The following is a 26851-nucleotide window of genomic DNA, read 5'->3' on the forward strand; positions in this document are numbered from 1 at the left end:
ACATTGGTGATTTGAAAAGGACCTGACCATCTAGATCGTAGTTTTCCGGGAAATAACTTTAGCCTAGAGTTTAATAAAAGGACGGTATCGCCTTGTTTGAAGATTTTCCTTGATATGCGCTTGTCATGCCATTGTTTTGTTCTTTCTTTGTAGATTCTGGCATTTTTGTAAGCGTCTCTTCTGAGTTCCTCTAATTCGCTTATATCAAGGATTCTCTTTTCACCGACGGCTTTATAGTTTAAATTTAGATTTTTAATAGCCCAATAGGCTTTATGTTCTAATTCTACCGGGAGGTGACAGGATTTTCCATAAATGAGCTTAAATAGGGTTGTCCCTATTGGAGTTTTGTAAGCAGTTCGGTAAGCCCATAAAGCTTCTGGTAATTTTAATGACCAGTCTTTCCTTGAAGTGGCGACTGTTTTTTCTAATATTTGTTTAATCTCTCTGTTAGACACTTCTACTTGCCCACTGGTTTGAGGGTGGTAAGGTGTCGCTACTCTATGTCTTACGCCATACTTAAGCAGTAGTTTTTCGAGTACCTTGGATATGAAATGCGATCCACCATCACTGACTACTATTCTTGGGACACCAAATCTTGGAAATATTATATTCTTAAAGAGTCTAGTTACTACTCGTGTGTCGTTTGTTGGAGAAGATATAGCTTCAATCCATTTTGATACGTAGTCAACTGCCACGAGTATGTATTTGTTACCGAAAGAGGGTGGAAAAGGTCCCATGAAGCCTATTCCCCACACGTCGAAAATCTCTACTTCCAAAACGCCCTTTTGTGGCATCTCGTCACGTCTAGATATGTTTCCTGTGCGTTGACATCTATCACATCTCTTAATAGCTGCATGTACACCCTTCCATATGCTTGGCCAATAAAAACCGGCTTGTAGGATTTTAGAGCAGGTCTTGGATGTACTTGCATGTCCATCATAAGGAGCGGAGTGACAGTGTTGGATTATATTTTCTACCTCTTCTTCGGGTATACACCGACGGAAAATACCATCGGGGCCTCTTTTAAAAAGTAAGGGGTCATCCCAGTAATAGTGTTTTATGTCATAGAAGAATCGTTTCTTCTGCTGGTAGGATAAAGTAGGTGGAACTATTCCGGCAGCTAAATAATTGACGAGGTCAGCGTACCACGGTGTAACAGATATAGCTAAAGTGGTTTCTACCTGTTTATCAGCGTTATTTTCTTCCAAAGTAGCTATAAGTTTATCGTACGAGAAATCATCGTTAATTGATGTTCTTTCCGGTTCAAGGTTCTCAAGTCTAGAGAGGTGATCTGCTACTACGTTTTCAGTTCCTTTCTTGTCTTTGATTTCCAAATCGAACTCTTGTAGCAACAGGATCCACCTTAGGAGTCTAGGTTTAGCATCCTTTTTTGTTAAGAGGTATTTGATAGCAGCGTGGTCAGTGTAGATGATTATTTTGGCTCCGACCAAGTAAGAACAAAATTTATCTAGCGCAAACACTACTGCTAGAAGTTCTTTCTCGGTTGTGGCGTAATTCATTTGTGCTTCATCTAGAGTTCTACTTGCGTAATATATAACGTGAAGCTTTTTATCTTTTCGTTGTCCTAAAACAGCACCTACAGCGTAATCACTAGCATCACACATTATTTCGAATGGTTCGTTCCAATCTGGTGTCTGCATTATGGGCGCGGAGATCAGTGCTTGTTTAAGCGTTTGAAATGCTTCTAAACATTTATTGTCGAATATGAATTCAGCATCTTTCATTAATAATCCGGTTAAAGGTTTAGTTATTTTGGAGAAGTCTTTAATGAATCGTCGGTAAAAACCGGCATGTCCTAAGAAGCTTCGTACTTCTCTCACAGTTTTCGGGGGTTGAAGGTTTTCGATTACCTCTATTTTGGCTTTGTCTACTTCAATTCCTCTGTTCGAGATGATGTGTCCTAAAACAATTCCTTCTTGTACCATAAAGTGACATTTTTCCCAATTAAGTACTAGGTTTACTTTCACACATCGCTCTAGAACTCTTTCTAGGTTTTCAAGACATTCTTCAAAGCTTTGTCCGCATACCGAAAAGTCATCCATAAATACTTCCATGATGTTTTCTAGAAAATCGGTGAATATTGCCATCATGCACCTTTGGAAAGTTGCAGGAGCATTACACAAGCCAAACGGCATTCGTCTATAAGCGAAGGTACCAAAAGGGCACGTGAACGTTGTCTTTTCTTGGTCATCAGGATGAATTGGTATTTGAAAGAAACCTGAGTAACCGTCTAGATAGCAGAAATGAGAATGTTTTGCTAATCGTTCTAACATCTGGTCAATGAATGGTAAAGGGAAATGATCTTTTCGGGCTACTTTGTTTAGTTTCCTATAGTCAATGCACATTCTCCATCCCGATTCGATTCGTTTGGTTATAGTTTCTCCTTTTTCATTTTCAATGACTGTTACACCTCCTTTCTTTGGTACTACGTGTACAGGACTAACCCATTTGCTATCAGATATAGGATATATGATACCTGCCTCTAATAACTTGGTTATTTCCTTCTTCACTACCTCACTCAGGATCGGGTTTAGTCTCCTCTGGTGTTCCCTAGAAGTTTTACAATCTTCTTCTAGCATGATGCGGTGCATACAAATAGAGGGACTTATTCCTTTAAGATCGGTGATGTTGTAACCTAGTGCGGTTGGATATTTTCTTAAGATATGCAGGAGTTTTTCTGTTTCGAGTCTTCCTAGGTCAGCATTAACTATCACTGGTCGTTCAAGCTCTAAGTCTAGGAATTCATATCTCAGATTTTTGGGAAGTGTTTTCAGGTCTAAGGTTGGTTTCTTAAGGCATTGCGTAGGATCCGGTGTTATTGTTGAACATTGGTTAAGTTTGTCTTCTTCAAGATAGTCAGATGATTTGTCTTTTTCTAACTCTGTTTCTTTTATGCATTCATCAATGATATCCATGAAGTAACATGTATCTTCTATTGCAGGTGCTTTCAAAAATTGGGAAAGAATGAACTCAATTTTCTCTTCTCCTACTTCGAAAGTGAGTCGTCCTCGTTTTACATCTATGATCGCACCGGCAGTTGCTAAGAACGGTCTTCCCAGTATAATGGGTGTAACTTCATCTTCTCTAATATCCATAATTATAAAGTCGGTTGGAATGTAGAATTGACCTATGCGCACTGGAACGTTTTCAAGAATTCCTACAGGATATTTGACGGAACGATCTGCTAGTTGCACAGACATTTTAGTTGGTCTTAATTCTCCCATTTCAAGTCTCTCGCATATGGATAAAGGCATAACACTAATACCGGCTCCTAAATCGCATAAGGCTTTGTCAATGACAAATTTTCCTATGTGACAGGGTATAGAGAAACTACCTGGGTCTTTAAGTTTAGGAGGCATATTTTGGATTATAGCGCTACATTCAGCGGTGAGTGTAACGGTTTCGCTATCTTCAAGTTTCCTTTTATTAGAAAGAATTTCTTTTAAGAACTTGGCATATGAGGGCATCTGTGTAATAGCTTCTGTAAACGGAATTGTGACGTTTAATTGTTTTAGTAGGTCAACAAATTTTTTAAATTGGCCCGCATCTTTGGTTTTAATAAGCCTTTGAGGGTAAGGGATCGGTGGTTTATAGGGTGGTGGAGGTACATAAGGTTCCTTCTTTTCTACGGTTTCCTTATTACTCTCTTCCTTTTCCTTAGGTTCACTTTCTTCCTCAGTTGACCTTTTAGAATTTCGGTTTTCTATCCTTGGGTCAGACGGTCCTTCCACTTCCGTTCCACTTCTCAGTATGATTGCATGAGCGTGGCTTCTTGGGTTAGGTTGGGGTTGGCCAGGAAATGTACCAGTTGGGGCAGCAGTAGGTGCTTGTTGTTGAGCTACTTGTGATATTTGCGTTTCCAGCATTTTGTTATGGGTATCCAAGGAATCTACTTTACTTGCTAGTTGTTTTATTTGTTCGCCAGTGTGTACATTCTGGTTTAAGAAATCTTTATTGGTTTGCTGTTGAGAGGCTATAAAGTTTTCCATCATGATTTCCAAGTTGGATTTCCTAGGGGCGTTATTGTTAGATGTAGATGGGGTCGACTTCTGATATCCCGGAGGTATAGCTGGGGCTTGATTTGGAGATTATCCAGGTGCGTATAAAGCATTATTACTCTTATATGAAAAATTGGGATGATTCTTCCAATTTGAGTTATAGGTGTGCGAGTAGGGGCTTCCTTGAGCATAGTTTACTTGCTCCGCTTGGATTCCTGTTAGAAGTTGACAATCTGCAGGAGTGTGACCTTGGATTCCACAGACTTCGCAATTCTGAGTTATAGCAACCACGGTGGCTGGAGGTGATACATTTAAACTTTCAATTTTCTGGACCAGAGCATCCACTTTTGCATTAACATGATCAAGGTTACTTATCTCGTACATGCCAGTTTTCGTTTGAGGTTTTTCTACCATTGTTCGTTCGGTGCCCCACTGATAGTGGTTTTGAGCCATGCTTTCGATAAGTTGGTAAGCGTCAGCATAAGGTTTGTTCATTAGTGCACCACCTGCGGCAGCGTCTATTGTTAACCTCGTGTTGTACAAGAGACCATTATAGAAGGTATGAATTACTAACCAGTCCTCTAAACCATGGTGTGGACAAAGTCTCATCATATCTTTGTATCTTTCCCATGCTTCGAAAAGAGACTCGTTATCTTTCTGTTTAAATCCATTTATCTGGGCTCTTAGCATAGCTGTTTTGCTTGGCGGAAAGTATCGGGCAAGAAAAACTTTCTTCAACTCGTTCCATGTGGTGACTGAGTTGGAAGGAAGAGATTGAAGCCATCTTCTAGCGCTATCTCTTAATGAGAAAGGAAAAAGACGAAGTCGAATTGCCTCTGAAGTGACACCATTAGCTTTAACAGTATCAGCGTATTGGACAAATACGGATAAATGAAGGTTTGAATCCTCGGTAGGATTTCCAGAGAATTGGTTCTGTTGCACTGCCTGCAACAGTGAAGGTTTAAGTTCAAAGTTGTTTGCTTCGATTGCGGGTGGAGCAATACTCGAATGCGGCTCATCTTGCGATGGAGCGGCGTAATCTCGAAGAGCACGAGCTGGTTCTGCCGTCTCGGGTATAGAAGGGAAAATATTTTTGAAATCAGGAAGTTCTACAGGAGGTAGATTGTTTGCAGCACGATATTCCCGAATTCGTCGTAAGACTCGGAGATATAGTTCGATATCGTTGATTCGTAAGTAGAATGGCTCGCCTTGTGAGCGAGTGTGTGGCTTACAAATCAACGAAAGAAAGAAAAAGAGAAAAGAAAAGCCTTAGTCTCTACAGCGTAACAGAAGAGTTACGATATCGACTAAACAAAACTCCTCGGCAACGACGCCAAAAACTTGATCGCGACTTTATGAGTCGAATTGGGGTACAAACTGCAAGTGCACAGTTCTATCGCGTAGTTTTAAAAGATATCGATCCCACATGGACTTATGAATCGATATACCGTTATCTAAGGTTACTTCGTAAAGCTAAGGCGGATGATACTTTGATTGTTTGGGGGAAAAGTTAAAACTAAAAATAGGATCTAAATTAAATATCGATTAAGCGGATATCGGTATGTAATTCGTCGTAATTAGGGAATCAATTCTTCGTTGGTTTCTTGGTTTTAAAATAAATCTTTTCAGTTGACTCTATTGATTAAAAGTTTTATCTCAAACTCTCGCTCTGTTGAATAAACTATGATTTTATATTAACGTAGCTGTCACTTATAGTTAAGTCAAAAACCACTTTTTGAAATCAATAGAATCCGTAAAAACTCTTTTTAAGAAAACAATAATCGTTTAAACACCCTTATCTCAAACTCTCGCTCTGTTGACTTAGGTTATATAATTAAATTCAAATGCTTAACTCTCGTCCTCACATTCAATCTTTAAAAATACTTTTTGAAAAAGATTAGAATTTAATTAACTCTAAAAATTGCTCTCGCCCTGATCTAGAATTAATGTCCAATTTACACTGTCCAGTCAAAACCTCAAACTCTCGCTCTATTGATTTTAACTTCTTTATGTCTTTTACTTTCGTACAAAAACTTTGTTATTAAACCTGTAAATTGAGACCGTAAAAAGAGTGATTTTAATTTTAAACTTAATTAAACCAACTTAGTTTTGATTCCTTCATTCCGCTTACTTTACATACCGATACCTAAATAATTTAGCCAGACATACTAAACAGATCTAAAAAATCAGCATGCATAAACAGATTCATCTCAAGCAAATAATATAAATAAACAATAAAACAAAGCATATATAAATTCAAACAATAATTAAAGAACCTGAGAAATTAAATAGCAGTCTTGAACACTCCACCACAGACCGGTTGGATTTGTTCTTGAATTCTTCAATCAGGCAGAAAAATAAAAGCGAAGGAATAAAAAAACTAGATTCTAACGTAAGGTTAGATCCGGTGAAAGGTACACAATAGTTTCCGGTGTAGAAACTATTGTGCGAAAAATTAATTAAATGCTAGAAAAGAAAATAGAATTGCAAAAGAAACAATATAAAAATTGTAAAAGTAGTACTGTAAAAATATGCTTAAGCTGCTGGAAAAAGAAAAATGCGAACGGCAAAGAAATCTGGAAAAAAGCGTGCAACCGAGAGCTCTCCAAAAAGCTCTATTTATACTGATACTTATTGCAACTGCTTCCAAGGGTTTTCCGTAAATATAGCCATTACGTTGTAAAAGGGTCAAGCGTGAAAGTAGCTTCAACGTGGTCTGTTGCGTTCTTGGTGCCACAAATATAGGGGAATGGTGTGACGGACGTCACACCATGTGTGACGCTCGTCACAGGAGTGTGCAAGGCGTGACGCTCGTCACAGCCCTTGTGACGCTCGTCACAGGCACAGCGCCTGTGCCTTTTGGGCTGGGCTTTGGCTTTTGATATTTGCTTCTTTTCATTCCTTTTTGCACCTCCTTTTCTTCCTTTTTTACTTGTGCTTCAAATAAACTACCTGAGATAAATAGAAAGAAAATACCGCGTAATATCTGATAAAATGAAATAAATTAAAGTAAATAATAATATAATTCAATTAAATTGAGTCCTAGAATGTGATACTATTTCATGTTATCAGTTATACGAAGTGTGATGAATTCCTTTAATTGTTGATTTAATCATTGTGCCTTATTATACTTCTTCATAATGATTTGAATTCTCACCCTTTCTATTTGAATGTTACCTTTACATGGGTATCATGCAGATACTCCAAAGTAGTATTGCTGAAGTAAGTGGACGGTAGCTCACTCGAGATTAGCCGGAGAGCTTCGGTGCTTTGTTTTAGAGACTAAGTAGTGAGTCAATGCTCTGGTCATGTAACACTGGGTAGATTAGTAGTATTGAACTCATATCTTGTTTGAGAGGCCATAGTGCCAATATTCTGGATATGATTTTATTTGATCTTGAGAAGATTATTGAGAGATGATCATGGTATGGGACATGGACCATTTTATGAAATACATGAGTATTCATTATTTTCCGCTGCGAACGCATATTCCTGAATATTCATGATAATTGAAATGTGTTATTTTAAATGCCCAGGTGTATTGTATATTGATGATGAACGATGTTGGTTTTTTGAAAGCTTTTAGTTTTTGAAAACGTCGATGTGACGCCCTTTTGTTTATATGCGTGCTTATTTACTCTGATTATATGTTAAGTATTTTGGGGTAGAAAAAGGGGTGTTACAAAAGCAACCTCTGAAGTTAAACTCTGACTAACAAGACTCTGATACAGATTCATCAGTTTAGAACGCGTAACCATGAAGAAATCTGATTTTGGAAAGAAACTATTTCTAGAAGGAAATTATGACACGCACAAAACTATCTTAGAAAGAAACAAGGAGAGTAATGATAATAAACAGTCTTCAATGACCAAGATCCTGTCATCACTCCAACAGTTCTTCTCAACGCCTATATAAAGGACGAAATACTTCACAAGAGAATACACCTGAGACACGCAAGAATACAACAAATCTCATTCATCCTCCCTTATGTTTTCACGAGCTGCTGCTCTTACGTGAAAAACTGTTGTTCTTATAACTCTGTAATATTTGATTTTGTTAGAAGCACATTGCATCACAATCATATTTTTGTTAAGATACTTCCTCAAGTGACTCTGTGCAGTCTGAATACTTGAGAGGGCTAAGGGATTATTCTCTTAGACAGTTGTTTGTGTAATCTTTCAAGATTAGTGGATTAAGTCCGTTTTGAAGGCGAAATCACCTTGGCCGGGTGGACTGGAGTAGCTTTGAATTTCAAGCGAACCAGTATAAAATTCTGCGTCAATCTGTTTTTATTCTATGTGTGTCAAAATTGTCAAAAAGTTTTATTTTCCAAAATAATTCAAACCCCCTTTCTTGTTTTTCTCTACCTTCAATTGGTATCAGAGCTTCGACTCTGTTATTGATTTTTTAATCAAACACTTAACAATGTAGAGAGATCCAGCGTGAGAAAAACTATGGCCAACACCAATGGAAGAGATAGTTACAATGCTAAACCTTCAATCTTTGATGGAGAAAAAATTGATTATTGGAAAGATAGAATTGAAAGTTTCTTTCTGGGCTACGACGCTGATCTTTGGGACATAGTCACAATTGGCTACACACCACCTATGACTGACGCTGGCGTTGCCATTCCCAGAAGCAAAATGACAGATGATCAGAAGCGTGAATTCAAAAACCATCACAAAGCCATAACGATACTACTAAATGCCATTTCCTACAATGAATATGAAAAGACCACCAACAGGGAAACTGCTAAAGAAATACTTGACTCCCTGAGGATGACTCACGAAGGAAATTCTCAAGTCAAAGAAACAAAGGCTTAGGCTCTAATTCAGAAATATGAAGCCTTCAAAATGGAGGACCATAAAGCTGTAGAGGTAATGTTTTCTAGATTTCAAACTTTAATTGCAGGACTCAAAGTTCTGGACAAGGGCTACACGACTGCAGATCATGTCAAAAAGATAGTCAGAAGCCTATCAAAGAAATGGAGACCCATAGTCACAACTTTAAAGTTATCCAAAGATCTGAACAATATCAGCCTTGAGGAACTCGTCAGTTCACTTAGAAGCCACGAGATAGAACTCGAGGAAGATGAACCTCAAAAGAAGATCAAGTTTGTAGCACTGAAGTCCAGATCTGAAAGACGTAAACCAACCAGAAAGAAACAAAGCCTTCCAAGCTGAAGAGGAAGACAATGACGACTCTGAAAAGGAAGACTCTGACGATGAAGAAGAGTTATCCCTTTTGACCAAAAGAGTTAAACAACTCTGGAGAAAAAGGAATAATAACTTCAGAAGACCAAGACCCAAGGGAGATCGCTCAGAATCAACTTCTAGAGGTAAGTCAAACAAAGAAATAACACGCTATGAATATAAGGAAACAAGTCATTACAGAAACGAATGTCCCAAACTGAAGAAAGAAAGCTCCAGAAGAGAGAATTTCAAGAAAAGTTCATTCATAACCAAAAAGGGACTGATGGCCACTTGGGACGACAGTGGATCTGATTCATCCGAATCAGACTCTAAAGAACAAGCAAATGTTGCACTCATGGCTACCACCTCCAGAAATACATCAGATGGAGAATCTGACTCTGAAGAGGTATTTTCTGATCTTTCTTGCTCTGACCTTGAATCATGTCTTTCTAAAACTCTAAACTCATATCAGAAACTTTGACACACATTTAAGGCTTTAAAAGGAGTTCTTGAAATAACTGTCAAAGAATGTGACAAGCTTGAGATAACTGCTTCAGAACTAAAAGATGAAAATCAAACTTTGATAAAAGAAAGAGACTCCACAAATAAACAATGTTTAATACTTCAAGAAGCACTATCTCAAGCCCCACAAACTTCTAACACAATGATATATGAATATGAAAATTCTTTTCAAAAGTTTCTGAAAAATGGGATAGAAAGGAGCAGAATGACATCCATGATTTATGGAGTAAGTCAGAATAATAAAAGAGGAACAGGGTATGTCCCTAGTGAAGATAAATCTTCTACAAATGATAAACCTAAATCTTCTTTTTCTTATCACTACACACATACACAGGCACAACGTTTTAATAATGCTAGAAAACCCAAAGTTCTAAGAAACTCTGGGAAAACTAATCATAAAGGACCCAAAAGATTCTGCGTACCAAATGATAAGATTGTTTATGTTGCAGATATCTTATGCAGCAGAGTTAAGACACCAATCATGGTACCTGGACTCTGGATGCTCGCGACACATGACGGGAAGAAAGCATATGTTCCAAAGCCTGGAACTTAAAGATGCTGACTTCGTAGGTTTCGGAGGAAATCAAAAAGGAAGAATCAGAGGCTCCAGAACTATTGGTAATGGAACTCTTCCCTCTATATATGATGTTCTCTATGTAAAAGGATTAATGCATAATCTATTATCAATAAGTCAATTAAGTGATAACGGTTATAATGTAATCTTTAATCAAAAAACATGTAAAGCAATTAATTAGAACAATGGAACAATCCTATTCATTGGAAAGAGGGAAAACAATATTTACAAAATAAATCTTTCAGACCTAAAAGAACAAAATGTAAAATGCCTGATGTCTGTTCATGAAGAGCAATGGGTGCGGCATAGACGCTTGGGCCACATTAGCATGAGAAAACTCTCTCAGCTAAATAAACTCGAGTTAGTCAGAGGCCTACCTAAACTGAAGTATTCTTCAGAAGCTCTGTGTGAGGCATGTCAGAAAGGTAAATTTTCAAAAACATCTTTCAAAAAGAAAAATATTGTTTCTACCTCTAAGCCTCTGGAACTTCTTCACATTGACATGTTTGGGCTTGTTAATACAACGTCAGTCAATGGAAAGAAGTATGGACTGGTTATTGTTGATGACTTTAGTCGCTGGACATGGGTAAAATTCCTAAAGCACAAGAGTGAGTCTCACTATGTATTCACTAGCTTCTGTTCCAAAGTGCAAAACAAATTTGACTCTAAAATCATAAGAGTCAGAAGTGATCATAATGGAGAATTTGAGAATAAATTTTTTGAGGAACTATTTGATTCTAATGGAATATCCCATGATTTCTCCTGTCCTAGAACTCCACAAGAAAATGGAGTTGTAGAAAAGAAGAATAGGACACTCCAAGAGATGGCCAGAACCATGATCAATGAAACAAATATGGCTAAGCACTTTTGGGCTGAAGCAGTAAATACAACGTGTTATATTCAGAATAGAATCTCTATAAGACCTATTCTGGAAAAGACTCCCTATGAACTGTGTAAGGGAAGAAGACCCAACATTTCTTATTTCCATCCTTTTGGATGCTCTTGCTTTATTTTGAATACTAAAGAACATCTGAACAAGTTTGATTCAAAAGCACAAAAAGGTATTATGTTAGGATACTCATAACGCTCTAAAGGCTATAGAGTATACAACACAGAAACCAAAATTATGGAAGAATCAATCCATGTTAGATTTGATGATAAGCTTGACCCTGAAAAGTCAAAGCTAGTTGAGAAACTTGCAGATTTGGAGATTACTCTTGCAGGTTCTGACGAAAAGACTAAAGCACCAGAGGTATCTGAAATACAAAAGCCAGGTGAATCTGAATCCTCAACCATCCAGAAGAAATCAAGAAGTTACCCCAACATCTCTGAAGATTTGATTTTGGGAAACAAGGATGAACCTGTCAGAACTAGGTCGACATTCAAAGTATTTGAAGAAACTCCTATAGGATTAGTTTCTCTAATCGAACCTACTTCCTGTGATGAGGCACTTCAAGACAATGACTGGGTTTTGGCTATGAAAGAAGAGCTAAATCAATTCTCAAAGAATGACGTCTGGGATCTTGTTTCAAAGCCTAAAGGAACTCACATTATTGGAACCAGATGGGTGTTCAGAAACAAACTAAACGAAAAAGGAGAAGTTGTTAGAAATAAAGCACGACTGGTGGCACAGGGGTACAGTCAACAAGAAGACATTGACTATAACGAAACCTTTGCCCCAATCGCCAAGTTATAATCTATTCGCTCACTTATTTCGTTTGTTGTAAATCATTCAATCGAACTATATCAAATGGATGTCAAGAGTGCATTTCTTAATGGTTATATATCAGAAGAAGTTTATGTCAATCAACTTCCAGGTTTTGAAAACTCTAAATGTCCAGAACACAATTTTAAACTCAAGAAATCACTGTACGGTTTAAAACAAGCTCCTAGAGCTTCGTATGATAGATTAAGTAACTTCCTTCTGGAACATGATTTTACTAGAGGAAAGATTGACTCTACACTCTTCTGTAAAAACATTAGAAATGATCTAATGATATGCCAGATATATGTTGATGACATTATTTTTGGTTCAGCTAACCCTTCTGTATGTCAAGAATTCTCTGAGCTAATGCAGGCAAAATTTGAAATGAGCTTAATGAAAGAACTAAAGTTCTTTCTAGGGATTCAAATCAATCAAGCTTCAGAAGCTACCTATGTTTATCAAAGTAAATACATAAAAGACATTCTGAAGAAGTTCGAAATGGCTGAATGTAAACCTGCTAAGACACCTATGCATCCAACCTGCATTCCGGAAAAAGAAGAAATTAGCCAGAAGGTTTGTCAGAAGCTCTATCGTGGTATGATAGGCTCTCTTCTCTATCTGACTGCTACACATCCTGATATTCTGTTTAGTGTATGCCTCTGTGCTAGATTCTAATCAGATCCTAGAGAATCTCATTTAACAGTTGTTAAAAGAATCCTCATGTATCTGAAAGGAACCCCTAACCTGGGCCTGATGTATGAGAAAACATCATAGTATATACTTTCTGGTTATTGTGATGCAGATTACGCAAGGGACAAAATGGAACGTAAAAGTACATCTGGGAACTGTCAATTCTTAGGAAATAATCTTATATCTTGGGCCAACAAAAGGCAATCAACCATAGCTCTGTCCACTGTAGAAGCAGAATATATATCAGCATCACTATGCATTACTCAGATGCTCTGGATGAAGAATCAACTTGAAGACCTTCTGATTTTTGAGAGTAACGTTCCTATTTTCTATGATAATACTGCTACCATCTGTTTAAGTAAGAATCCTATTTTGCATTCCAGAGCTAAGCACATTGAAATAAAACATCATTTCATCAGAGACTATGTTCAGAAAGGGGTAATCACTTTAAAATTTATTGATACAGACCATCAATGGGCTGACATTTTTACCAAACCCCTCGCAGAAGATAGATTCTCCTTCATCTTGAAAATTTTAAACATACAAATTTGTCTAGAATGAAATGTGCCTCTGAAATAGCAAAATAAGACTCTGAAGTAAAAATCTGGAATCTGTATTTGAATCTGATGCTACTACCAGTTAGAAGCTATCCGAATCAGAATTCCTCAGGATCCAACCCCTTGGTATTCTTGAAGATCAGATAAAGTAACACGGGGTACCTCTTGCGTCTGACCTTGGAACTTCTAGATAGTTGTCTAGCAGATATCAAGAGACCGACTCTTGAAATCTCCTTAAGCAGTGTGCTGATTTGGGGATTAGACCTCCATCATGGGTTGTAATCATTCTCCTTCAAACGTGCTTACTTGGTTAACATGCTGCATTTAATGATTTAACAGTTAAACTCCCTCATTACTGTCGTTTTGCATGCATCATAATGTGTATAAATTCATTTCACACACTACATTTGCACACTTTTACTCTCACGACCACACTAAAACCCTCTCTCTCAGTTCTTCATCATCCTCAAGATTTCTGCAGCCTTCATCAAGTTCTTCATCCTTCAACCTTCATCTTCAACTGTGTTCTTCATGGATTCTCAGCAACAATCTGTTTACAACTTCTCCCAACAAATGAATTCAACGGAGCATACATCCATTTCAAGTCAATAAACTACAACAACCACCAGCATCGTCTCAACCCCAATCTACAGTGAACCCCATATTCTCGATCGTGAACCTCACATCCACCTAGTGTTAGCTGGGGATTTCGACAGATAGTTGAAGGTCTTTGGAAATAGTAAGTCTTGAGAATAAGCAAAAGATGACTGTGGCGAAGCTATTTAAATTCTCTTTGTGGGTGAGCAATTCTTTGCTGTTGAAGCCTGGAACTTAGAAGGTTTTTGGGTTTTTTATAAAGCTCTCTTCGACATGGGCGTACGTAGAGTCGAAGCTTCAGGCGGAAGTATTTGAAATTCAAACATAGTCGTTTCGTCAGACCAACACGTGGAAACATCTAAGATATGCAACGCTTGGGAACGGCGAACGTGGCAGTCATATATGTAAAGGCTGTTAGGGTCAAATTACTATAAATAGGGGTCTTAGTTTTAGATTCAGGGGGTGTTCAAACAGATATACAGAAATTCACAAAATACACTCGAAGTACCGGAGCGAGAGAAAAGAGTTTTACACTGAAAATGTATGTATGAAGAACACCATAAGTTTCGTTCATGTTATATTTTTCATACCAATTGTTTAAATTAAAGTATTTTACTGCCTTTTTATCTGTCGAATTGCCCTTACTTTTCAGTAGTTTATCATCACTTTGCTTTCTGCAATTACATTTCGTCAAGTATTTATTTCCAGTACTTTCTAAACACCTAAGGCATTTACTTCGAGTCATTTATTTTTTCCTTTCCTAAGTCTTTTCGTTATCTTTAAGAAACCTGTTAATACCAAGTTATCATCATTAAATTTGTTCATAAAGTCATAAGTTTCACTTAGAATTATTGTCTATACACTTTTCGTCATCCACAAATTAGAAACAAACTTAACCATGAGTCAAATCACCGTAATAATAATTCTTAAGACACATGTCCTAGGATCAATCTAGTCGATCCTGCGAGTTACCAAAAATATATAAATTTGGAAGACTAGCGGTTGTTTATGAGAAATCACTGGTAAACAAATTGGCACGCCCAGTGGGACGGCGTCAAAAGAATTGTTGATTACAATAGTGGTTTTACAATTCACAAAATTGCTGTTATTCTTTTGGTTTAAAAATTAGTGTTGTATGATCCTTAGAAGTGGCAGGATAGCCAACAATTCACAACTTATAACCAACAGAAAAAACGCAAAAGAGATGGTTAATACAACCAGTCAAGGGGAACAATTCTCCCCCCAGGGAACGAGTACAATCAGAGCGAACTCGATTAATGTATCCACTGAAATCCCTAATGCACAGGCCATACCAACGTCTGGATCCATGGCCTTGCATAATTCGACAGTAATGCCTATCATATCAGGCGCGACAGATACTCCTGCAGTTTCAACCCCTAGGCCACCAAGATTCGAAAACTTTAGGCCTGTGAGAGATTACCCATATGGAATGCCATCTACCGCCATGGCAGGGCTTCAAAACAATTCTTCCATATATACTCAACCACATAATACAGTTATTTCACCAATTCAAAATTCTGGATCTGGCATGAACCATATAGGTCGAAATAACCAATCACAAGGAATCCCCACCCTACTACCTACCCTTACAACGAATAATCAGGAAGCCTTTAGACAACAAATGGATGCCAGTAACCATGATATGGTAGGAATTCTGGCCAGAGAAATGAATACCATTTTCTCTCCCTTAATACAGAATGTGAATAGGACTAATACTGACAATGCCCAAACATACCAACAATTGTCAGCACAGATGGGACGCATAGCAGATTTTCTAGGCGCCCCACAACCTTCCATTCGACGCAGGTCAAACCAGGTTATAATCCAAGGCGAAGAACCAACGATAGATCAGGTTCGACCACAAAGGCAAGCCCCTGACGAAAGAGTCACGGGGGCAAGATTGGAACAACAGCCAATTCGACGGGAAGCCCCTGAAGAAAAACCTAGGAGAGTGATAATGGTTAATAGAGACCAGGATGCAGACGAAGTAGTTCATAGGGTCAGGCGGGAAAACATGATGGAAAATGACCTAACCAGTATGATAGAGAGAATCATGGCCCAAAATGGTCTAAACACAGGACTTCGACGGCCAAATTATTCTTCTCCTCTATCAGAATATGTCCTGCAAACAGAATTACCAAGGGGTTGTAAAATCCCTAAGTTCACCAAATTCTCAGGGGATACTAGTGAATCCACTATAGAGCATATAGCCAGATACATGACTGAGGCAGGGGATTTGGCGAACAGTGAGAACTTGAGGTTGAAATATTTCCCTAGTTCTTTAACAAAGAACGCCTTCACGTGGTTTATAACTTTGCCACCAAATTCCATAGATGCTTGGCCCCCGTTAGAAAGATTGTTTCATGAACAATTCTACATGGGCCAAACTAAGATAAGCCTTAAGGAATTAGCCAGCATTAAGAGAAAATTCATCGAACCTATAGATGATTATCTGAATAGGTTCCATTTGTTGAAGTCTAGGTGCTTTACAGTAGTGCCTGGACACGAGTTGGTCGAAATGGCCACTGGAGGTCTGGACCATTCCATCAGGAAAAAGTTAGATACCCAACATCTAAGAGACATGGCCCAATTAGCAGATAGGGTTCGACAGGTCGAACACTTAAAATCTAAAAAGGCCAGAGCAAATAAGAATTATAAGAAAGAGAGGGTTGCTTATGTCGAATTCGAAGACGAAGAGTCTGAAATTGCTGAAGACCCCTATGGTCTTGAGGAATTCGAAGTAGATTTGGCAGAATTAAAAGAAGCACCACCCTACGCCTGCAAATTACTTACACCGTCGAATGGCAGAAATCCCGTCGAAACTGAAAAGAACGATAGATTTCCCAAAAAGACTTACACATTTGATGTTACCAAATGTGACGAGATCTTCGATCTATTAGTAAAAGACGGCCAAATGATAGTGCCTCCTAATACCAAGATTCCTCCGTTAGAACAACGAAAGAAACGAGGTTTATGTAAATATCACAGTTTTTTGGGCCATAAAACTTCACAATGCTTTCTTTTCAGGGATCTTATTCAGAACACAATCAGAGATGGCCGCCTCAAGTTCGCCGACAAAGGAAAAAACCAGATGAAAGTTGATATTGATCCCTATAACATTGCTGAGACCAACTATGCGGAGCCTGTCGAAATCAACATGGTTGACGTAAGGGAAGTGGAGGCTGTAAAAGCAACAGGAACTGGAGGCTACACGCTGGATGGAAAGTAGGCTACTGATGGCCTAAGTGACGATGTTTCCTTTGGAACTTCTGTCAAAGGTAAGCAGGTTGCTAACATCGAATCAAGGACCACTGAAGGTCTTAAAGGAAAAACAACCGAGGCTACTGAGGGCCTAAGAAAGAAGTCCGAAGCAATTTCAATCACTGATGGCACTAGTCTGGATGTCAACATGGTAGACCTGAAGCAAACCCCCCCAGAAATGGAGGAGGTGGAGGAATGTTTGAAGATGGAGCAAGAAGGGATGAAGTTTGGCTATCCCAAAGCCAACGAAAGCCTACGTGAGTATCTCTGGAGATGTCACAAAAAGAATGCTGACATGTTGCTGTGCCCAAGATGCAGCATCAGGATATCTCGAAGGGTGGCTGAGGATTACGAGAGATGGCAACGAACAAAGACCGAGAGAAACTGGAGGAAAGAAAGCCAATTGCAGAAGGTGTATCCCACACCAGGAGAAAGCCTTCTGGGTTTCATTGTGCGTTGCTACAAATATGAAACGGAATGTTTGATGTGTCCCAGGTGTGGGGCAGTGTACAATAGAGAATTAGCCGAAGCATTCGAAAGAATCCCATATGACCAAGGTTGGGACGAACATGGAGGAAATCCAAACATGTATAGCTTCGACAAGAGAGGAGCACCTAGGAGACCAGATAGCCCTCACCCAAGGGCGAAGAGAGTCATGTTTAAATTGCCAGCAGAAGTCCCTGAGGACAAGTGGACTCAGGCGGGACCAAAGAAAGGAAAATGGAGGAGTTTCGAAGATGGAGGAAGAACCTCGTGGGCGTACAGAAAAAAATTTCAGGCGTCCAAAAGAGAGGCTATCAGGCTAGAAAATTACAAAGGAAAGAACCCTATGTCGAGATCCCAATGGAGAAGGCATCAAATGATGAGGAAAGCAGAAAGAGAAATGAATCTAAAAGAAACTGGAGAATCCAGCAGCGTTAAGAATCCCCCAAATATCATGGATTCGACCAAACCACCCGTAGGAAGAAGGTTATTTCCAGATGAAAACATAACTCAGAAGGTTCAGAAGGAATAGGCGAAAGAAGAGGAAATGCTCACAGATGATTTCAAGTCCGTCGGAGTGTCTTCTGTGAATATGAATTGCAACGTGCTCTCAGTCCTGCCGTACGAGTATAACCAGGAAACAGAGGTCGAAGATAATGAGGAAGCGGACGCTGCGGAGATGGCGAAGCATCAACCAATATATTATTATGTTCTGAACAGTGGTGCTGTCGAAGAACAGAACACTATGTTCGAAAGGCCGCACCAGGGGATGCAGAGTCACCTCAAGCCCCTATACATTAGGGCCAAAGTTGGACAGGTGGGAGTGAATAAAGTCTTGGTGGACGGGGGAGCAACAGTTAATTTGATGCCCCAATTTATGTTGAAAAAGATAGGGATGTTCGACACTGACGTCAAACCTCACAACATGGTACTGTCAAATTATGAAGGTAAGATAGGACAGACGCTGGGCGTTATACAAGTGGACCTAACTGTTGGATCAATCACGAGACCAACGATGTTTATGGTAATACCTGCAAAAGCAAATTACAACTTACTACTGGGGAGAGAGTGGATACATGGAATAGGAGCGGTCCCTTCGACCATGCATCAAAGAATATCTATCTGGAGAGAAGATGGCGTGGTAGAGAATATCGAAGTTGACCAAAGTTACTTCAGTGCAGAAGTAAACCATGTGGACAAGAGAAACTTCGACAGGAATTTGGCACACATAGGACCATGTTACCCAGCGGAAGAAGGCTACGCCCCAAATAAAAATGCCTTGTACTTCTTGACTCTCCACCCAAATGGCTTCCAGTGGGATAGAGAGATTATGGGAGACCCAGAAATAGGAGAATCATCTGAAATACGGCCAACGGGCTGGGATGAAGACCTGTACTATGACCGAGTCTTCTTTCTTCGATAAGATTTCGGCCTACATGGCTGAGAACAAAAGACAAGCGGCTCTTGAAGCCGAGATAATAAACATGGCTAACAAAGCCAAATATAGTGAAATCTGTAATACAGGACCAAGGGAGTTCCTTAAACCAAAACCCCCTGACGAACAAGTACCTGTGGAACCAGCAGAACAGAGGTTGGACGCCATCTACGACGAAGAGCCTCTGGGATTTGAAAAAGATCCAGTAACGTTAAGTGCAAAGATGTTAGCGCAAGATCCTCTCGAAGAGATTGATCTCGGGGATGGAAGTGAAAAAAGAATTACCTACATCAACGCTAAACCGGACCCCAAGTTGAAAGTGAGAGTTATTGAGTTACTAAGGAAGAACAAAGATTGCTTCGCTTGGGATTATGACGAGATGCCTGGTTTGAAGAGGGACCTGGTCGAATTAAAGTTGCCTATAAAGGATGGCAAGAAGCCCATCAAGCAGACTCCAAGAAGATTCGCACCAGAAATCCTCACAAAGATAAAAAAAGAGGTTGAAAGACTTCTTCGTTGCAATTTTATCAGGACCACAAGGTACGTAGATTGGATTGCTAATATTGTCCTTGTTATCAAGAAAAATGGCTCTTTGCGAGTATGTATAGATTTTCGTGATCTAAATGCAGCAACCCCTAAGGATGAGTACCCAATGCCTGTGGCAGAGATGTTGGTTGACTCAGCCGCAGTCTATGAGTATCTCAGCATGCTTGATGGATATTCTGGCTATAACCAGATTTTCATCGCAGAAGAAGATATTTCTAAAACAGCTTTTCGATGTCCAGGGGCAATAGGCACTTATGAATGGATAGTCATGCCTTTTGGCTTAAAAAACGCTGGGGCAACATACCAGCGAGCAATGAATTCTATATTTCATGATTATATGGAGACATTCATGCAAGTATACATAGATGACATTGTGATAAAATCTACGTCAGATGAAGATCATCTATCCCATCTCAGCCAATCATTCGAAAGAATGAGAAAACATGGCTTAAAAATGAATCCTCTTAAGTGTGCATTCTTTGTGCTGTCGCATTACGCGAAAAACCGGCGGGAAAACGAAACAACAGAGCCGCCACCGTGCGTTATTTATCCTAAGAAAGGGAAAGGAAACGCTCGAAGTAAACCTGGAAAAGACATGGTCTCGCGACCAAAGAGAGATGGGATCGGGAATCGGTTATGCGAAGGGAAGGTATTAGCACCCATACGCATCCGTCGTACTCGACGGGATCCACGCACAAAAGAAAGGATAAGGTTGCTAAAATCTGATCACAAACTGCACACACAAGGCTGGAAAGAGACACAGGAAAGACAAAAGAAACTAACTCGGCAGGATATTGCATCCTGGGCCTACGTAGTCTGTCAGGCACAGACATCAGAGTCGACGTAGTTCGGGACAAGGGGAGACGTGCTCGCTAGGATGTCGCATCCTATGCATACGTATCTTCTATGACTGGAGAAGAATCAGAGCACTCGTAGCTCGGCTAACACACGCCAAACAAAACACACAGGAAACCGACTGCCAATCACTGGACTTACATCAGACTCCAAGCACACAACAAACACAAACACACAGGAAACCGACTGCCAATCGCTGGACTTATGTCAGACTCCTAACACACACAAAGGGGTTGAAAAAGAAAAAGGGCGCCCGGAGAGATCAGCTCATCTCCTGCCTACGTACCTCATCTGGTATGAGGATCAGGGCGACGTAGTTCCCCTACACAGGGAAAAAGGACTAGCCTAACCAGATACAAAGGGAGACACAAACTACTAGGGAGACTACGACTCGAGCCTAGAAGTTGTCATGCATACGATCCCTATGTTAAGGTTTCTATCTAACTTGCACAGGAAGCAAGCTATCCTAAACAGTACAGGCAAAGTCATACAAGCACAAAAAGCAAGCACACACACTATATGCAAACAATTGGGCTCATACAAGGTTAGGCTATGAAACACAAGCCAACTGGAATCGGGTGTAGTTAGCTCTTAACCCTAACATTGAGAGTTAGGGTGAAGCAGATGAAATGGGAAGTGAGGGTAAGACCTCACAGCTCTTATCCCTGGCCTGGGAGAGCTTCAGACAAATGAAAGGTGTGGAAGTTCAGAAGGTAGGAACTCTTCTCCACATATGACTGACACAACAAAGATCTTGGGTTAATATCCACAATGCATCAACACATGGTGTGAGAAAAGTGGATGACACACTGAATAGCAGGAGATGGATTACACATCTCTTTTATCTGCCAATTGCCTCATAAGAGGACTTTTCCTGCTTGGCACAAAAGTAAACAAACACAAGCATTGCCTCTTAAGGAGGGCTTCAGACAGGTGCCTGCCCACATAACAGGACAGGTCTTCCAGACTACATGAAGTCAGAGAATTATACCTAGGTTAAGCAACCCACAAGTTAGCAAAGCAAGTTCAAAAGAACTCAAAGCAACTTAGGTACCTGAAAAAATCTAAACCAATCAGTACACAATTCAAATAAACAGACAGACAACAGTCAATCACACAATCAGACAGATAAGGCATTAGGCAACAATGTGCAAGCCACAAGCCAATAGGCACAACACAAATGACTTGGCATCAACCTACAAAACAACATAAGGTTAGCCAACATCAATCAACTAATCAGTCCAAATGAGTGAACCACTTCAACCATGGTAATGTGCTTCTTAACCTGAAATCCACAATCCAAACAGTGAGTCCAAACCACTAGGTCAAAGCCTAGGGTCAAAAGAGGGTCAAACATTCAAAACAGAACATGAAATTTAACATGAATCAACTTCATTCAATCAAGAACACATTCCAAAAGGTCCCATATCAATATCATTAACCAAAAGCATTTCATGAACCAAACATGGCAAGGTATGCAAATTGTGACCACATTATGACATCAGGATAAATAAATGCACATTAAATCAAAAATGATTCAAATAATCTTGGAAAAATTCATGAGTAAACAGGACATACAACATGATCATCACACAAAAAATTAGAGGCATTGGACATCATTAGGTATGGCAATCACATAGCATAAGTCAAGGCAAGCACAACAAGCACATGTGTGACACAAATTGTCACACCAAGTTAGCATAGGCATAAAACAGAAATGGTAATTGGTAAAAACCTCAAACCAAAGCCAAAACAACACTCAACATGTCTAGAAACAGTGTGAAAAAATTCAGAAGCATTGGATAAGGAACAAGCATTTCATGACCAAATGAAGTTCAAGGCAATTTTAAAGCTCCAATGTGACCAACCAGAATGAAAAATCTCAATTAAATCAGAAATGAATCAAATAATTCCAACAAAAATCATGAGCAATCACAACATCCATAACATGCATCATACAAAAAATCAGGATAACTAGAGCTCATTTGACATCGCAAACACATCATTCAAGTTGAACATCACAAGGTGTGACACAAATTGTCACACCTAACTTAGCATAATCATAAAACAGTCATGGTAATTGATAAAAAAACCAATTCAACACCAAAATGTCAAGCAAAGTGTCTATTTATAGCATGCAAAATTGCATAAGCATTGGACAAGAATCAAGCATTTCACAAAGGATATAGCATGGCAAGGTCAAGCAAGCATACATGTTCAAACTCCTTAGACAAAATAATTTCCAGGCCAGGCACAATTTGCATTTCAATAACCACAGAAAACTAGATAGAATGAGGATCATGATGCAAAAAATTGGGATGAATTTGGATTAATTTTCAAATTGTTGTGATTTTTACAAGATGAGAAAAAATAAAAATCAACATGTGAAGCATGGTATGGAATATATGAGAAAATGAATGAAGCATTTTAAAAAACTACACTGGCCGGATTCGAACCGTGTGCTAATTTGAATGAAAAGAAGCGCCAACATGAAACGGCGTCGTATCAGCACACAAACCCTAAGCGCGCGCATGCATGATTCAAAAAATCCGCAGGTAACTAACATGAACTCGTGGCGAAATTCGCAGGTATCCTTATGCGTTCCGCAGGTAATTACGCAGGAAACCTGGAAATACTATGAACATGATGAAGATCATGAAGATCTTCATCCAATTTTTTCCAAAAAAATCCAAATCGTCCAGAAATGAAAAACGTGCACATCAATCAACTCATCATTCATCATACAACAAGATTCCATGAATCATTCATGCAAAAACATCATCAAACGCATGGATCGAAGGAATTAAAGTTTATCATCAAAACTTCAAATGCATGGATCTAACTCAATTCAACACCAAATCACTCCATTCAAAGCTCAGGTTTATCACCATTAAAAGATCTACATGATAGGCATAACGAATTGCAAAATTAAAGAGGTCAAAAAACCTACCTCTTGATGAGCAGCAACTAAAATCACGTGTTTCCAAGGTCCTTGATGTTCCAATTCTTCTCCAATGTGCTTCTTGAAGTAAGTGATGATGAAATGAAGGTTTGAATGCACACGAATCTTGCTCAATCTTCACTTGCCATGGAAGCTTCACACCTTGAACATGAACAAAACAGGCACGATTTCCTCTGTTTCCACGTGCAAATGTGCTCAATTATAGCTCAGGATGATGAAATGATCAATGGAAAGTGCTTGTGTTTGAAGAATTTTGGAGAAAAAAGTGAGAGAATTTTTTTGAGAATTTGTGAAATCTAGATCTAGAATTGGTAATTGTGAAAAACAGTTATGGTTTAAGGCTTTATACTCAATGCTAATCATGTTTAGGGAAGGCTTAAGCAAAATGCAAATGAGTTTAAGGACTTTGTGGTGTGAATGCAAAAAATCAATTTTCCACTCCATGCACCTTCATGCACGTGAACAGTGCATGTGCTTGGTTCAAAATGACTTAAAAACATGCCATGCACACTTTGGAAATGATTTGGTATGCTCATGTTACACCAAAATGAGTTTATGCAATTTTTCACAAAAATCTTCATGATTGAACCAATGCCATGCAAATGAGATTTTATGCCAAGTGATGCCATGCTTGGAAAATACATGTTACAAGGATCAATATGCAAAAAGAGCCACTCAATTTGGAGTTTTGGTTTGAAAGTTATGCTCATTTGAAGTCTAAACCACACTTTACCATGTTTGAACCATATCTCCTTAACCACACATGAGAAATCCATGATCTTGGACTTTTTGAAAATGGGAGAGAAAGATCTTCAACTTTCATGTTGGACAAAATTTCATTTGAAGCTTTCTTGATGATGTAATCTTGAGTTGAAGTTGGTCCAAAACCTTTCCATTTTTGGAAAATTCAAATTACAGGTCACTTGCTATTTTGGGAAAGTTTTGATCTGACTTCAAATCCTTCAATGTTGATGTTTTAAATGTAAAATGAGACTTGGTTACACATGAATGAGGCATCTCTAACCATCTCCCACCTCCAAATCCATAGTTGAATTGACAGTTGACTTTTGTTGACTTTTTAGGGTTTCAGATGATTTGCACATAGACTGATGAGTCTTGAGCCTTCAACACTCGGACAAATCACTTCAAAATGATCCTTGAACCATATGAACTCATTGTACCAACCCTAGGGCTTTGATCTCATGGAAAAATGCACTTGATGCCTTGCACAACTGAATCTCCTGACCAGTCTTGCCTGATGACATGATGGACTATGCAATGACAATGCAATGTTAATGACCTAAAATGAAAATGTATATACAAATGGTAGGTGCAAATTTGAGGTACTACATGTGCAGGTTGGAGATTTTCTGGGCTTTGTGGTCCACAAAAAGGGGATAGAAATCAATCAGAACAAAACGAAGGCTATTATGGAGACCAAAGCGCCATCAACCAAAAAAGAATTACAATCATTACTAGGAAAGATAAACTTCCTAAGAAGATTCGTCTCAAATTTAAGTGGTCGAACTCAAGCCTTCTCCCCCCTTCTGCGCCTGAAACAAGGGAAGTTAGAATGGAATGACGAACATCAAATGGCATTCGACAAGATCAAACATTATTTGACGAATCCTCCTATCTTGGCACCACCATGTGGAAAGAAGCCTATGAGACTGTATATATCAACTTCCGACACTACCATAGGTAGCATGTTGGCGCAAGAGAATGAAGATGGCGTCGAAAGAGCCATTTATTACCTTAGTAGGGTTTTAAATGATGCAGAAACTAGATACACTTCAATAGAAAAGTTGTGTCTTTGTTTGCATTTCTCTTGTACTAAACTCAAGTATTATATAAAACCTATTGATTTATACGTCTCTTCGCATTTTGATGTCATCAAGTATATGTTATCTAAGCCAATAATGCACAGTCGAATTGGCAAATGGGCTTTAGTGCTCACTGAATACTCTCTAACCTTTATGCCTTTAAAGGCAATGAAGGGACAAATAGTATCAGATTTTATTGTAGACCATGCACTGGTCGAAAATCCTTAATTTCAAGTTGAGTTGAAACCTTGGAAATTATTCTTCGATGGTTCCACTCATAAGAATGGAAGTGGGGTTGGGATTATGTTAATTTCTCCTGACAGAATTCCAACAAAACTCAAATATAGAATTGAAGGTCCCCTTTGTTCCAACAACGAAGCAGAATATGAAGTTCTTATTGCAGGACTTGAGGCTTTGTTGGAACTGGGGGCAACTAGGGTCGAAATTAAAGGAGATTCAGAATTAGTAATCAAGCAACTGACGAAGGAGTACAAATGTATAACAGAAAATTTGATTATGTACTTCGTCATTGCAAATAGATTACTCAAAAAATTCGAATACGTCGACATAAAACATGTCCCTAGAATAAAAAACCAAGAGGCTAATGACTTAGCACAAATAGCCTCAGGGTATAGAATTTCAAAAGAAAAGCTAAAAGAACTTATCGAAGTAAGAGGAAAGGCAATGGCTGCCAGATTATCTCCGACAGATTTGGAAAGCACCCAGTTAGGATATGCTAACAAAGAGGAGTTTGAAGTTTTTGCCATTGATACCTTGATAGATACAGATTGGAGGAATCCAATTATTAATTATCTCAAGGACCCTTCGACAGACACAGAAAGAAAAACCAAGTACAGGGCTTTATCTTATGTATTGATAGGGAATGAATTATTCAAGAAAACCCCTGAAGGGATCATGTTGAAATGCTTAGGAGAAAGCGAAGCTTACTTGGCATTATCTAGTGTACATAGTGGAGCTTGTGGAGCACATCAGGCAGGCCATAAGATGAAATGGTTGCTTTTCAGATATGGAATGTATTGGCCCACCATGTTAAAAGATTGTATAGAGTTTGCTAAGGGTTGCCAAGAATGTCAAATACATGCAGGAATTCAACATGCTCCTGCAAGTGAACTTCATACAATTATTAAGCCTTGGCCCTTCAGAGGTTGGGCATTAGATCTAATTGGGGAAATTAGACCCAATTCATCCAAAGGCCAAAGATACATCCTTGTAGGAATTGACTATTTCACTAAATGGGTCGAAGCAGTACCTTTAGTAAATGTGGATCAAGAAACTGTTATCGAATTCATTCAAAGGCAAGTTTTATACAGATTTGGAATCCCAGAAAGTATAACAACAGATCAAGGATAAGTTTTTACTGGTCGAAAGATGCAAGAATTTGCAAAGGAAGTGGGGTTCAAATTGTTAACATCCACACCCTATTATGCTCAAGCCAATGGGCAAGTTGAAGCAGCCAACAAAGTAATAATTGGGCTAATAAAAAAGCATGTAGGAAAAAAGCCAAAAAATTGGCACAAAACTTTAGACCAAGCACTCTGGGCTTGTCGAACCTCCCCTAAAGAAGCCACTAACACTACATTCCAGCTTA

At 38.9% G+C, this 26851-nt stretch overlaps 1 protein-coding gene and 1 non-coding gene across 2 annotated transcripts; both read left to right on the forward strand.

Annotated features, from left to right (window-relative positions):
• Window positions 1-4602: 4602 nt before the first annotated feature.
• On the forward strand, window positions 4603-4709 carry LOC127098895 (small nucleolar RNA R71). Its single transcript, XR_007793579.1, has one exon. It is a non-coding gene; the product is annotated as a small nucleolar RNA R71 (small nucleolar RNA).
• Window positions 4710-15207: 10498 nt separating this feature from the next.
• Window positions 15208-17106, forward strand: LOC127096327 (uncharacterized). Its single transcript, XM_051034911.1, has one exon. It carries the CDS (start codon window positions 15208-15210, stop codon window positions 17104-17106), a length of 1899 nt encoding a protein of 632 aa, XP_050890868.1.
• Window positions 17107-26851: the final 9745 nt, after the last annotated feature.

Source organism: Lathyrus oleraceus, chromosome 6, assembly GCF_024323335.1.
Source record: "Lathyrus oleraceus cultivar Zhongwan6 chromosome 6, CAAS_Psat_ZW6_1.0, whole genome shotgun sequence".
In the NCBI taxonomy this organism is placed as follows: Eukaryota; Viridiplantae; Streptophyta; class Magnoliopsida; order Fabales; family Fabaceae; genus Lathyrus; species Lathyrus oleraceus.

Excerpts from the sequence above, each read along its gene's own strand:
- LOC127096327 (XM_051034911.1), top strand. The coding sequence starts at position 15,208 with ATGCCTATCATATCAGGCGCGACAGATACTCCTGCAGTTTCAACCCCT.